The 14947-nt window shown below is 40.7% G+C and overlaps 1 protein-coding gene across 4 annotated transcripts in view; it reads left to right on the forward strand.

Annotated features, from left to right (window-relative positions):
• si:dkey-42p14.3 (EF-hand calcium-binding domain-containing protein 10) overlaps window positions 1–14947 on the forward strand; it is a 74207-nt gene that overhangs the window by 1155 nt on the left and 58105 nt on the right. For 2 of the 4 annotated variants that reach the window (XR_006314446.1, XR_006314445.1), the window contains exons 2-3: window positions 1254–1418; window positions 1521–1611. Coding sequence is in view for 1 of the 4 variants with exons in the window: in XM_043709127.1 (XP_043565062.1) it covers window positions 1254–1418; window positions 1521–1611; window positions 5396–5441 (302 nt within the window). In the remaining 3 variants the exon portion in view is untranslated. Of the gene's footprint in view, window positions 1–1253; window positions 1419–1520; window positions 1612–3499; window positions 3632–5395; window positions 5614–14947 lie in introns of those variants that run through there. The other 2 variants (XR_006314447.1, XM_043709127.1) reach the window with 2 other exon arrangements.

A 14947-nucleotide genomic window follows, 5' to 3' on the forward strand; every position in this document is an offset into this window, starting at 1 on the left:
CGTCACTATTCCCCTCTTCCTCCAATATTGCCCATTACTACATTCCCCCCCCCCAATCTTCCCCTCCTTAATCCCATCACCCATTCCCCGTGTAACTCATTTCTTTGTCCCTGTCCTTCCCATCCCCACCTTCCAAATTCTTTCCCCAACTCCAACCCCTTGCTCCTCCCTCCTGGTACCATCCAATCACTGACTTTACATCCACTTCATGGGCGGGCTTATTTTCATACAGGAGTATTTATTAGTTTATCAACAGCTTGACAGGATGAGTTGGGTTGATTGACACGTTTCTATGGTGTTTATAATTCTTTGTCATTGTGTTAGAGCGACATTAATAAAGTAAGGATGGATAAATGCATCAGACCGTCCTACATACATGTCCACATTGAGGAAAGACTGGGGTAATTTATAATCACTTAATGGAATAAAATCCTAAATTTATAAAGCTATTACCAACTAAAATGTTCAAAAATACATCTGAAACAAGAGAATGTGCAGGGTTACAGGCAGGAGGTATGGAAATAACACCACAAATTGCTGCTAGTCAGAGGGTAAGTCTGGACAAAATGGGCTGAGTGGCAACTTTCTACCCTGTAACAATTCTGTGTAATATCTTTTCCACATAAGCACATCCTCAAAAATCAAGCAAAACTGCTTCTCTTCTGGAAATCCACAGCTTGTCAAGTCCAAAACATTAAACAAATGAAACTTATAAAATTAAGTAGTAATGTTGCTGTTTTATCTCATGTAGTCTGTGGTTCCAAAATATTGTAGTTGTACTGCCAGGCGCTGAGTACTGTTTCTCCAATGCAGTGTCAACTCACAAGAGAGATGCAAGCCACCAACTTATCACCTTTCACAGCCCATTTCCAGCCAGGACCTGACCAAACCCAGGTTCCTATCAACAGGGGACCCTCTAGCTTGTACACTGGGTGACCAAAGATCATCGTACAGAAGTGGAGTCAGAATTGAAGAACTGCAAATTCTCAATGAACATAAGTATAAAATATTGAAAGATCAGGGTCAGATGGTATACATACCTATTTATTTTTGTCGTGTGAGATAAATCTCAGAATATAGTGATATGTTGAACAGGAAATTAAAAGAACTGTTTTGCCAACTGTAATTATGCTGCTGTTTCAATTGAAGTTGTTGATCTATCTATTACAAAATGTAGAAATTTATTTGTCACTTTTTGTACAAAATGAATAACATAGCTAACTGAACAACACTAATAACTGTCCATTTTGCAGCAAAGCCATTGGAGTTTTTAGTACAGCAACTGGAAAAACTGAAGACTGCCAGAGACACTAAGAAGGACTATCCTTCCTTGTTTGATGAGTCAAATTTAGATGCTGTGTTTGGGATTTTAGATCCTACAAAGCAAGGACATGTAACTTTGAGGCAGTATAGAGAAGGTAAAATTCTCACGTCAATTCACAAAAGGATTTTCTGTTGTTGAGTATGGATTCTTTGTGATATGAAGCTCAGTTATAGTTCCTTGCTTGGAATCATTTCAGCTTTGAAAACCCTAGGAATAAAGGATTTTGAAATGGACCCGAAGGGTGCTGAAGATGATAAAATAACTCTGGAAACATTCAAAACAGAGGCGTAAGTACTGAATTCATTTTCTTTGTATTGCACGAGTAACTTCCAAACTATCCAGCAGAGTACAAATACTGACTTTTATGCCATCCAGGAATGAAATTGTGAACATTTCTGATAGTGCTTTGGACAACTTTAATACCTACCCACTGGGGAATTGTTGGCTTTTGTCTCCAAAGCTTGCAGATACTTGGGGCTGTCAGTTCTTGATTTTTGGACATATATCTTTCTATTTCTGGAAATGAGACTTGTAATGCATTAGTTTTTGGAGGAACCTAGGTAAGGTTGATTTTCAATGGTATTAAAGAAGAGAAAACACAATCTAAATGAATGCAATGAAGTGACAAATCTGAAAATTTCTGAAAATATGGAACTTACATAAAGCTGAGCATTGACTGTAAAAACAAAATGTGGTTGGCATAAATGTTTTTATTCTTGAAGTACAGAAATATAGAAGATTAGCGAAGATTGTGAGGCCTGACATGTTAAGAGGAGGAAGGTTCTTAGATCTTGAAATGATACGTGAAAAATAATATTGAGGAATCATTCAAAATAGGATTGTCTCCCCTCATCTTGTCCATTAGACACTGGCTGTTACTTTTGTGATTAATGCATGGTAATGACAGCCAAGGCTTCTTCATGTGCATCTTTCATTACTCAGAAGGATAAATGATGTTTTTAGATTGGGAAGACCATCAGTTACAACTTCTCTGACATGGCTGTTGGGTCAAATTCCTGGAACAGTCTACCAAAAACACGGTAGGAAGTATCTTGACACACTGACAGCAGAAACAGTTCAAGAAGGCGGCTCACAATCACCACCTTGAAGTGGCTTTGCCCATACTTTGAAAATAAATTAAAAGGATCAGATTAGATTCCCTACAGTGTGGAAACAGGCTCTTCAGTCCAACAAGTCCACACTGACCCTCCAAAAGAGTAATCCACCCAGGCCCATGTCCCTCTGACTAATGCACCTAACACTATGAACAATTTAGCACAGCCAATTTACCTGACCCACACATCTTTGGACAGTGGGAGGAAACTGGACCGTCCGGAGAAAACCCATGCAGACGTAGGGAGAACGTGCAAACTCCATACAGACAGTCACCTGAGGCTGGAATCAAACCCAGGTCCCTGGTACTGTGAGGCAGCAGTGCTAACCACTGACCACCATGCTGCCCAAGGAGTTCAGACCAGGATGGTTCCAAGGGGGTTGAGTAATGTATCAGCCATGATCAAATGACAGAGCAGACTTGATGGGCTGAATGTCCTAATTCTGCTCAGGTATTTTGTTGATGGGTTTCACCTTCACTTTGTACTGGGTTATCAATCACAAACCAAGTAAGCAGTAGGGACAATACAGTTGCTTTCCAGCCTCTTCACAGCAGAAATTGGCTCTGGCTTTCACTAATGATCATTATCTGTAGTTGAGGATGGAGTCAGTTTAACTCCATTGTTGTCTTGTTGGAGTTTCCCTCATCTGCTTTGCTTATGTAGAAGTAGTAGTCACTTGAGCATACAACCTTGGAACTATAACCCAGCAAGAAATCAGCACTGTAAACTGCAGAGACAAAATGGATAGAAAAGCAAGAAACCAAATAACTTGATGCATGGGCATTATGAATGGCAAATATCAAAGTATGATTACAAAACTGCTTTGTATTATTCCCTTCGATATCTATAATCACTTTATATATACTGTAAGTGGCACATTAAAAAATCCTCTGGCATGTTGTAAGTTTCTCTTTTTTTCAGTTCTTGGATTCAGCTGAATTGTTAATATTTGCATGATTTATTCATATCCATGTTATAACTTTGAATTGTAATTTGCAGTGGAAGCACTACAGTTGCTTTTCATACTTTCTTCAACTAAAGTAATACCATTTTGTTACAGTTAACAGTTATTCCCTAGTAGTAACATGAGAATTGGCCTGAAATTTGTTATAATGACAGTAAAACATTCAACTTACGCTATTGTTGTCTTGTGAAGTACTGGAATTAACACATGCAGTTAAATGGGAAAACTGTAAGTGCTGTCTTTGATACCAGGGTTTTCCACAGGGTTCATTGTTGTAGTTTTTCCAGATTGATTCTCTGATCACTATGATTTGATGTGTAAAAAGCTGAAGATTACACAGTTCTTATTATAAAAAAACATTTTAATGGAAAACATTTAGCTTTGTTGAATGAAGGGTGAATGAGTTTTTTTTTAAAAACAGAATATTTAGTCCTAATTATTATTGAGCAACCTCTGTGCCCCCTCCCCGAAAAAAAAATCACAATTCTGGAAAGTCATTATCTCCATTTCCCCTTTTTGTAAAGTCCATAGATTTTTAAAGATTTTTTTTAAAACATTTGATAATTCAGCTTCTGTTTTAATCCCATTTATATGTCCCAAACTTTGTTGCTTTTGCTCACTCTGACCTGATTAAAAAATAAATAATGATCCCATCTGCACTGATCAAAATTTAAATTACATCACAATATAGTAGATGTAGAGGCCAGTTTTCCAGAAATTTGAGTTTCCTTCTCCATTTACTTTAAAATCTGACCATTACTTTAAGGAAGCAATATTAGTTGTGTTAATGTATGGGCAGTGTTCCTTTACAGTAAGTGGAAAGTCATTCTGTGCTTAGTACTCCTACCATTCTTGTAATCAGTGGGTGCTTCATTTACTCGTTAATCATCTCTTTTGCACATTCATGGTAATAATTCATGTGACCTTAAAGCCATGAAACTGTGCATTACTTTGCTTCTGTGATTAATAATGACGCTACATAAATGCTAAAAAATGTCATGGTGTTATCATATGCATTTATGATTTTATCTTCAGGATGTTTTTTAGAAATATTACTGAAATAGATAACATAATATTGAATTATTATTTTGCAATAAACATCAGCAAATAACTGATCAACACAAAAATGTGTCAGTTGTTTCGTTCCAGTTATGCATTAATTTAATGTACGGTGGCTCAGTTAGCACTCCTACCTCATAGCGCCAGGGTCCTGGGTTCGATTCCAACCTTGGGCAACTGTCAGTCTGGAGTTTACACATTCTCCCAGTGTCTGCATGGGTTTCCTCCGGGTGCTCTGGTTTCCTCCCACAGTCCAGGGATGTTCAGGTTAAGTGAATTGGCTATGCTAAATTGCCCATATAGTGTTCATGAATGTGTAGGCTAGGGCCGTTAGTCAGGAGAAAAAAAGAGCAACAGGGTAGGGGAATGGGTCTAAATGGAATACTGTTCGGAGGGTCAGTGTGGACTTGTTGGGCCAAATGGCTTGTTTCCACACTGTAGGGATTCTATGATGATTGATTTTATGAATATGGAAATGAGGATCAGTGACACTAGCGGTCTGTCATCTATCCCGGAATGTCCAGGCTATGAATAGCAAAGAGGAATCAAACTTGGTAATCATATTAAGTCGACTAAATATATCAATATTTTTGAGAAACTCTTAAATCTTTCATTTGGCATGAATTGATCACTTTTTCCTATTCTTAACTATTCAGTTAGGTTATGTAAAGCAATGGTCATCATATAGAACTCAAAATGTCATTGCATTTAGAACTTGGAGCCTTGAAAAAATAAATTATAACATTTTTAAAATTTTCACATGTCTTTCCAATAGAACTCCTCAAAACAGACTTAGCTTCAGAAAACCTGATTTGTGTACTGAAATAATATTTATTCATCTACATTCACTTTTGACCTTGTATATCATACTAAATGTGATGCTGTTTCAAATCTATTGCTATACTTACTTTATGTTTTTGTTTATATTCTCAGGAAAGTTGGATTAATGAACACTTGTGCCACATTCAAAACTGTTTAAAGTTGAGCAGCTTATTTTGTCTCCATTGACTTGTAGATTTACTAGTGACTATTTGGATAGCAGCAACAGGCATGCATCTGGACATGCTTCGTAGATAAAAAAATGTAGCCAGATAGTTTTGTTACATGTGTATACATGAATGAATAAATAACCATCTTGACTATGAAATTGATTTTTTTATCGATTTCTAATGATCATTTATCATGGACATGGTATTAACCTTGTGTTGTTTAACCTTAGAAGAATTCAGAGAGGAGCTGAGATTAGTCCATTTAAATTTTATGTGGCTGCATTTTTCTCTGGAGGTGGTGTTCCTGCCCCACCTGTAAAGATTAGGAGTGAGTCTGCCTCCACTTGATCAGTTTGCCTCACAGCTATTTAGTGGTTGTTGGGTGGTTAATTGGCTAGAGGTGGGCCTTCTGCACCCATTGGCCATAACATCTAGGCTAACAAATCCAAACATGTGCAGGTCAGGTGAATTGACCGTGCTAAATTGCACATAGTGGGAGGTGCATTAGTTGAGGGTAAATATGGATCAGGGTGGGTTACTTTTCGGAGGGTTGGTGTGGACTTGTTGGGCTGAAGGGCCTGTTTCCCTACTATAGGGAATCTAATCTGAATGTCTGAACACGAGAGAACACAGTTCATGATTTGAGTAGATTCAATGTCAACCTAGAACCAGATTGAAAGGTATGAATATACAAATGAAGTAGGGAAAAACAACAGCTGGTCCATCAATATTCCCCTTCACTCATGTTCCCTTTAACTCCAAAGCTAGACACTTTCATCTAATCTATGAAAAACACAAAATCCTAAGACTGATAAAGGTCAAACAACCTCTGGAAAGTTTTTCTGATTATGTCCTCATGCGATCTGAGCTAGTCCAATTCATATTAGCCATGCTTTTGTGGATTGTTAATCCATTTATCTTCTATATTTGATGCAAAGACCATGACAACAGAATATAATATAGAACTAAAAACCGTTCGCTTATCAATTTGAGTTCAAGGATTGCGAGCTTTCCTTTTACTGTATGAGGGTTAAGCCACAAGTTGATGGCATGAAAGAAAAGACAAAACAGAAGTAACTGACATTGCAATCACATTTTAACACATCAGAGTGCAGAATTATAGAATTTTACAACACAAAGGGAGTATGTAGCTCATTGTGCCTGTGTCAGATCCCTGAAAGACATCATTTATTCTGCCATCCCTTTCCTGTACACTTTTTAAAAGAAAATCTGGTTCTTACATTTCTGCAGTATTGCAAATGTTAACAACATTTTACAACCAGAGTTTTTTTATTACCTATTCCTCATGTCCTCAGTTTCCATATAGAGAGATCGTTAACTCAAAAAAAAAATTGCTGGAGAAACTCAACAGGTCTGGCAGCGTCTATAGAGAGAAAACAGAGTCAACCATTTTGAGTCCTGTGACCCTTCAGAATGATTTCAGTTTTAAAGGGTCACTGGACTCAAAATGTTAAACCCTGTTTTCGGTCTACAGATGCTGCCAGACTTAGGCAAAAGTGAGGACTGCAGATGCTGGAAACTAGAGTTTAGATCAGAGTGGTGTTGGAAAAGCACAGCAGGTCAGGCAGCATCCAAGATAAATGAGAGGGACCGTATTGAAGAGGAGAGTATGAAACGGACTGGTAAGCTAGAGGAGATACTTGTTGTTAGGAAGGAAGATGTGTTGGGCATTTTGAAAAACTTGAGGATAGACAAGGCCTGATGGGATATATCCTAGGATTATGTGGGAAGAAAGAGAGGAAATTGCAGAACCGTTTGCAATCATCTTTTCGTCTTCACTGTCAATGGGGGTGGTGCCAGGGGACTGGAGAGTGGCGAATGTTGTGCCCCTGTTCAAAAAAGGGAATAGGGATAACCCCGGGAATTACAGACTAGTTAGTCTTACTTCGGTGGTAGGCAAAGTAATGGAAAGGGTACTGAGGGATAGGATTTGAGTGTCTGGAAAGACACTGCTTGATTAGGGACAGCCAGCACGGATTTGTGAGGGATAGGTTTTGCCTTAAGTCTTATTGAATTCTTTGAGGTGGTGACCAAGCATGTGGATGAGGGTAGAGCAGTGAATGTAGTGTACATGGATTTTAGTAAGCCATTTGATAAGGTTCCCCATGGTAGGCTTATGCAGAAAGTCAGGAGGCACGGGATAGTGGGAAGTTTGGCCAGTTGGATAGAGAACTGGCTAACCGGTCGAAGTCAGAGAGTGGTGGTAGATGGTAAATATTCAGCCTGGAGCCCAGTTACAAGTGGAGTTCCGCAGGGATCAGTTCTGGGTCCTCTGCTGTTTATAATTTTTATTAATGACTTGGAAGACGGAGTCGAAGGGTGGGTCAATAAATCTGCAGATGATACGAAGATTGGTGGAGTTGTGGATAGTGAGGAGAGCTGTTGTCGGCTGCAAAGGGACTTAGATATGATGCAGAGCTGGGCTGAGGAGTGGCAGATGGAGTTCAACCCTGTCAAGCGTGAGGTTGTCCATTTTGGAAGGACAAATAAGAATAGGAATACAGGGTTAACAGTAGGTTCTTAGTAAGGTGGAGGAGCAGAGGGATCTTGGGGTCTATGTTCATAGATCTTTGAAAGTTGCCACTCAGGTGGCTAGAGCTTATAAGGCAGCTTATGGTGTATTAGCGTTCATTAGCAGAGGGATTGAATTCAAGAGTCGAGGGGTGATGTTGCAGCTGTATAGGACCTTGGTAAGGCCACATTTGGAGTACTGTGTGCAGTTCTGGTCGCTTCATTTTAGGAAAGATGTGGAAGCTTTGGAGAGGGTGCAGAGCAGATTTAACAGGATGTTGCCTGGAATGGAGAATAGGTTGTACGAGGATAGGTTAGAGTGCTAGGCCTTTTCTCATTGGAACAGCGAAGGATGAGGGGTGACTTGATAGAGGTTTAAAAGATGATCAGGGGAATAGATAGAGTAGACAGAGACTTTTTCCCCAGGTACAACAGAGTGTTACAAGGGGACATAAATTTAAGGTGAAGGGTGGAAGGTATAAGGAGGATGTCAGGGGTAGGTTCTTTACCCAGAGAGTGGTGGGGGCATGGAATGCACTGCCTGTGGGAGTGGCAGAGTCAGAATCATTGGTGACCTTTAAGCAGCAATTGGATGGGTACATGGATAGGTGCTTAAGCTAGGACAAATGTTCAGCACATCATCATGGGCCGAAGGGCTTGTTCTGTGCTGTATTGTTCTATGTTCTAATACAATAAGTGAATGGGGATGGGGATGGAAGTGATAGGTCAGAGAGGAGGGTGGAGCAGATAGGTGGGAAGGGAGATTGGCAGGTAGGACAGGTCATGAGGATAGTGCTGAGCTGGCAGGTCAGAGCTGGGATGAGGGGAAATGAGGAAACTGGTGAAGTCCACATTGATGCCCTGGGGTTGAAGTGTTCCGAGGCGGAAGAGGAGGCATTCTTCCTCCAGGAAGTGGGTGGTGAGGGAGTTACGGTGGAGGAGGCCCAGGACCTGCATGTCCTCAGTCGAGTAGGAGGGCGAGTTGAAATGTTGGGCCACGGGGCAGTGGGGTTGATTGGTGCAGGTGTCCTGAAGCACTCTGCGAGGAGGCGTCCAGTCTCCCCAATGTGAAGGAGACCGCATCGGGAGTAACAGATAGAATAAATGACCTTGGTGGATGTGCAGGTGAAACTTTGATGGATGTGGAAGGCTCCAATGGGGCCTTGGATGGAGGTGAGGAAGGAGGTGTGGTCACAGGTTTTGCAATTCCTGCAGTGGCAGGGGAAGGTGCCAGGAGGGGAGGGTGGGTTGTTGGGGTGTGGACCTGACCAAGTAGTCATGGAGGGAACAGTCTTTGCAGAAAGCGGAAAGGGGTGGGGAGGGAAATATCTCTCTGGTGGTGGGGTCCGTTTGGAGGTGGCGGAAATGTCAGTGGATGATGTGGTTAATGCGAAGGTTAGTAGGGTGGAAAGTGAGGACCGGGGAGGTTCTGTCCTTATTATAGTTGGAGGGGTGGGGTTTGAGGGCAGAGGTGCGGGATGCGGATGAGATGCGTTGGAGGGCATCTTCAATCACGTGGGAAGGGAAATTGCAATCTCTAAAGAAGGAGGCCATCTGGTGTGTTCTGTGGTGGAACTGGTCCTCCTGGGAGCAGATCTGGTAGAGGAATTAGGAATACAGACTTGTTGAGTTTCTCCAGCAATTTTGTTTTTACTTTGTTTCAGATTTCAACATCCACAGTTCTTTGTTTAATTATTGATATTAAATTGGTTTAATGGCTAAAGTATCATTCAGAGTCATGTTCAGTTCCTGTTCTGGCTGAAGTCGATTTGGGACCTGCCTTCTTGACCTGTCACTGTGAGTGGAAAGCAGTGGCAACTGTTTTTCAGTAAGGCGGCATACATTAAAGTTTACCGACTGGGTTTGAATTTTAAGTTTATTGAGCATTTCAATGTTTAATATTACAGTTAAGAGTTATATATTGTGACAAATATTTTTTAACAGCTGTATGTAAAGAATACTAGGACCACACATGTAATGTTGCATTATCATTGACTATACAGTACTTGATGTAAGCTTCTGTTTGATTGTATTCACTTCATTGGCTGTCAGCTTTTTGACATATTCTAACTTAGAACTCCTAAGTTTCTCAAAGCCATTACATTTAACATTGAAGGGGAAAAGCTCATTGAAAATTTTATATCAAATGAAGTTCTAAACTTAACGCTATTTAAATCTCTATTTCTGAACATGGGTGGAATATGCTTCAGATGCTGTTTAAATATTGACTTTGGGATATCACAGCTGCTGGTAGAAATGTACTACCAAATTAACCATGTTCCAAGTGACGCATTCTATTTTCTGTGTAGCAAAACAATTTAATGGTTGACAGCAATGCAAACAAGCAGGCTTGGTCACATTCTTCTGATGAATATATACCATATTCCTGGAAAGAAAAGATATTGCAGGGCTATGGTAAAAGAGCAATGAATAGCCAAGGGAATCGGTCTAGCTCAGTTGGCTGGATTGTTGGTTTGCAGCGTGGGTTCAATTCCAATCACTAGTTTGAGGTTACCATGAAGGACTCTCCTTCTCAACCTCTTCCCTTTCCTGAGGTCAGGTTAAATTACCACCAGTTGCTCCTCTCTCTAATGAGAGAGCAGTCCCTATGGTCTGGTAAGACTATGGCGACACAACAACAACAAATGAATAGCTTTTTCAAAGTGCAAAATAGGCCAAATGGCCTTCTATGCTTTCCGATTCTGTAATTCCATACTCTTAACACGTCCACTTATAACTCTGCAAAGCAATGTACTATTTTTCAAAAGTGACTTCATATCTCCAAGCTTATGAAGATTTACCAAAATACATCTATGGCCTTCATAACCTTGTAACCCATCTGTGCCAGATGTTAGAGAATTTTTTTCTAATTTCCTTCAAAACCATGAGAATTTCTAACTCCCTGTGCAGTTGCTAGTAATACAAGCATTATTTAAATATTGCTTTATTATCACAGCTTTAGTTTGGTTTCCCCTGCACTATTAATTTCTTGGATTTGTGTGAGCGAACAATATGGGTGCATTAATTTGCAATTTGAGATGCAAATGAAAGAGGGATGGTGGGAAAAAGAAAAAAAGGGTCTGTGATAGAGTGGATGAAAGGACAGTTTAAAGAAGGTGTGAATAGCAAGACGTAGATAAGATGCTGCTGGAAAACAAAACAGAATAAAACCAAAATCTGCAAAGATAAAAGGAAACAAAATGAGGACAGAGTTCATAGTATGAACTTGTTGAAGCTATTGTATAGTGCTTCCAATTAAACCTGTTGGACTATAACCTGGTGTTGTGTGACTTTTAACTTTGTACACCCCATCCAACACCGGCATCTCCAAATCATTGTATAGTCCAGAAAGTTGTAAAGTACATAATTGCCTTTTTGTTTATCGTGAACTTAATTGGAATACTGAGACACCAAGGACAGAGAGGCCAGCTAAAATGAAGTAAAAACAATAACTGCAGATGCTGGAAACCAGATTCTGGATCAGTGGTGCTGGAAGAGCACAGCATTTCAGGCAGCATCCAAGGACAGGCAAAATCGACGTTTCGGGCAAAAGCCCTTCATCAGGAATAAAGGCAGAGAGCCTGAAGCGTGGAGAGATAAGCTAGAGGAGGGGTTGCTGAACAAAGAGACCTTGGAATGCAGGTTCATAGTTCCATGAAAGTAGAGTTGCAGGTAGATAGGATAGTGAAGGCAGTGCTTCGTATGCTTTCCTTAATTGGTCAAACCATTGATTATAGGAGTTGAGAGGTCATGTTGCAGCTGTACAGGACATTGGTTAGACCGCTTTTGGAATATTGTGCGCAATTCTGGTCTCCTTCCTATCGGAAGGATGTTGTGAAACTTGAAAGGGTTCAGAAAAGATTTACAAGGATGTTGCCAGGGATGGAGAATTTGAGCTTTAGGGAGATGCTGAATAGGCTGGGGCTGTTTTTCCTTGAGCATCAGAGGCGGAGGGGTGACCTTATAGAGGTTTATAAAATCATGAGAGGCATGGATAGGATAAATAGACAAAGTCTTTTCCCTGGTGTGGGGGAGTCCAGAACTAGAGCGCATAGGTTTAGGGTGAGACAGGAAAGATTTTAAAGGGAATTAAGGGGCAACTTTTTCCACATAGAGGGTGGTGCGTGTGTGGAATGAGCTGGCAGAGGAAGTGGTAGAGGCTGGACGTGGGAAGGGAAATTGCGGTCTCTAAAGAAGGAAGCCATCTGGTGTGTTCTATGGTGGAACTGGTCCTCCTGGGAGCATTTTTGCAAGAGATAGGGTGGGAAGAGGTGTAATCCAGGTAGCTGTGGGAGTCGGTGGGTTTGTAGAAAATGTCAGTGTCAAGTCGGTTGTCACTGATGGAGATGGAGAGGTCCAGGAACGGGAGGGAGGTGTCAGAGATGGTCCAGGTAAATTTAAGGTCAGGGTGGAATGTGTTGGTGAAGTTGATGAATTGCTCAACCTCCTCGCGGGTTGACAGGTGACCCGAAGTTAAGGGCCATTCTTACAGATTGAACAGAGATGTTCCCCAAAATTGTCACCCATTCTCAATGTAAAGGAAATCTAACAGTAGATTTTATATACTGAATTTAAATAAGTAGCTATTTCACCAGCATGGAGTGTTTGAGCTTTCATTGTTGAGGGGGGAGAAGGTAAAGAGGTAGGCTTTTGCATCTCCTGAATAGCGGTTACTTACTGTTGTTTCATTTCATTGTAACCCCTTCCATCTGTGCACTTGAGGTCAGGATTTGGATTACTCATGAGCCACATCACAGAATTCCTACATTTGGAAACAGGCCATTTGGCCCAACAAGTTCACACCAACCCTCCAAAGAGCATCCCACCCAGACCCACTTCCCCACCCTATTACTCTATATTTCCCCTCACTAATGCACTTAGCCTGCACATCTCTGAATAAAATGGGCAATTTAGCATGGCCAATTCACCTAACCTGCACATCATTGGATTGTGGGAGGAAACCAGAGCACCTAGTGGAAACCCATGCAGACACAGGGAGAATATGCAAACTCCACACAAACAGTTGCCTAAGGCTGGAAATGAACCTAGGTCCCTGCTGCTGTGAGGCAGCAGTGCTAACCACAGCCATTGTCCTGCCCAACATGCTGAAAGGTCGGTGTCCTGTCCAGTTGAAACCTCCACCTGCTTGCAAACCTTCTGTTCATATTTTTGAATGTTAGACTGATCTATCCAGATGATGTCTCCTGGGGTAACTTGGAAAAACATGCTATCACAAAATATTAATGTTTGGTAACTAATTCAGTGACAGTATTGCTTTGGGCAGAGCCATCTCTGCAGAAAGCAGACGGTCTGACTCTTAACAATCTCTTCTGGTCGAGAGCCAAGAAATATAGTTTTCTCATGTCCAGGTATGTGGGCTTGGTCTATGAAAATGTAAATATGGGTCTTAACTTACTTTGTGTGAGCAAAGTGTCTTGGATATGTATGTGACTTGCTCATGTATATCTTTTGGAAATGTTGGACCTCACAATATAATTTGTATCAGTAACAGTTTAACACTTGTTATTTAAAGTACACAGCACCTAAGAACAATAAGATTGTCAGGTTAAAAAAAAACCCAGTGAAAACAGCTGTTCCACAATCTTTGCAAAATATCAACATTTAAACTAACATCTGTGAAATAAATTAAGTTATGAAATCCAGTTGGAATATGCAGTTCTCACCGGGACCTTGGGTTCATGTCACATGACAGGTGACCCTATTGCACTTTACACACGCACAGACAGACACACACAGACATTCCTACACATTCTCTCACACATACCCTCCTACAGATGCACACACTCACGCAGACCCTCTCTCATATGCTCACAGACTTATACCCCTTTGCAGTCACACTCAACTCCCCCACCCCACCACACCCAAGTTTGTGGGGTGAATTTGTACTTGCAAAATTACATTTCACTTTGCTCAAAAACTGCATGAATCCATGTAAGATTCAATAAATCTGTTTTTTAGATTAAAATCAGTCAGATCGTTGTGGCACAGACAGTCTCACACAGGGCAGCTCACACCTTCAATGCATTATCTGGGCCGATATGACACCAATTGTTAAAGTTCATTTGAGAATGTAATTTTTAAAAAATGTTTTGCGATTTACGTACGAAAGAACAGAACCCAACATGGTCATTCTAAAAGATGAGAGACTTAAACAATCCAGGCCTTTTTCAATATATAGTTTCAGTTACATCACACTGTAAACTTTTGCTATAAATTCTGTCTTATAATCTTATACTCTGCAATCACCTCATGAAGGAGCAGCACTCCGAAAGCTAGTGCTTCCAACTAAACCTGTTGGATTGTAACCTGGTGTTGTGACATTTTTAACTCAGATTTGCCTGTTTGTCAAATTTATTTACGCAAACTTAGTCAAGTTATAAGTCTCCTGAAAACATGCAAAGTCTGGTTTATCACACCATTGCTTTGGGGAGGGAGGATGGGTACTTTTGAATTTTTTTTTAGATATTTTCCAAGTCAACCAAGTCAGGAATGTTATTACATCGAGAGTAGATGGTGGAACTTGAACCTGGATCAAAGATTGGGACATTATCACTGCACCACAACAACCCCATTGATATTGTGTTTTAAGACATGGCAAACCTCTGCAAATGGAAGACCCTGAGATAAGTGGTTAAGACGTTAATGTTAAGCTTTGATGTGGTTTGATATCAGTGGGGATTAAGCAATACTTTAGATTGTGTTAGTAGTAAGCCAGGAGAAAGTGAGGTCTGCAGATGCTGGAGATCAAAGTTGAAACTTTATTGCTGGAACAGCACAGCAGGTCAGGCAGCATCCAGGGAACAGGAGATTCGACGTTTCGGGCACAGGCCCTTCTTCAGGAATGAGCAGAGAGTGTTCAGCAGGAGAAGATAAAAGGTAGGGAGGAGGGACTTGGAGGAGGGGAGTTGGAAATGTGATAGGTGGAAAGAGGTCAAGGTGAGGG

Source organism: Chiloscyllium plagiosum, chromosome 19 (genome assembly GCF_004010195.1).
Source record: "Chiloscyllium plagiosum isolate BGI_BamShark_2017 chromosome 19, ASM401019v2, whole genome shotgun sequence".
Taxonomy (NCBI): domain Eukaryota; kingdom Metazoa; phylum Chordata; class Chondrichthyes; order Orectolobiformes; family Hemiscylliidae; genus Chiloscyllium; species Chiloscyllium plagiosum.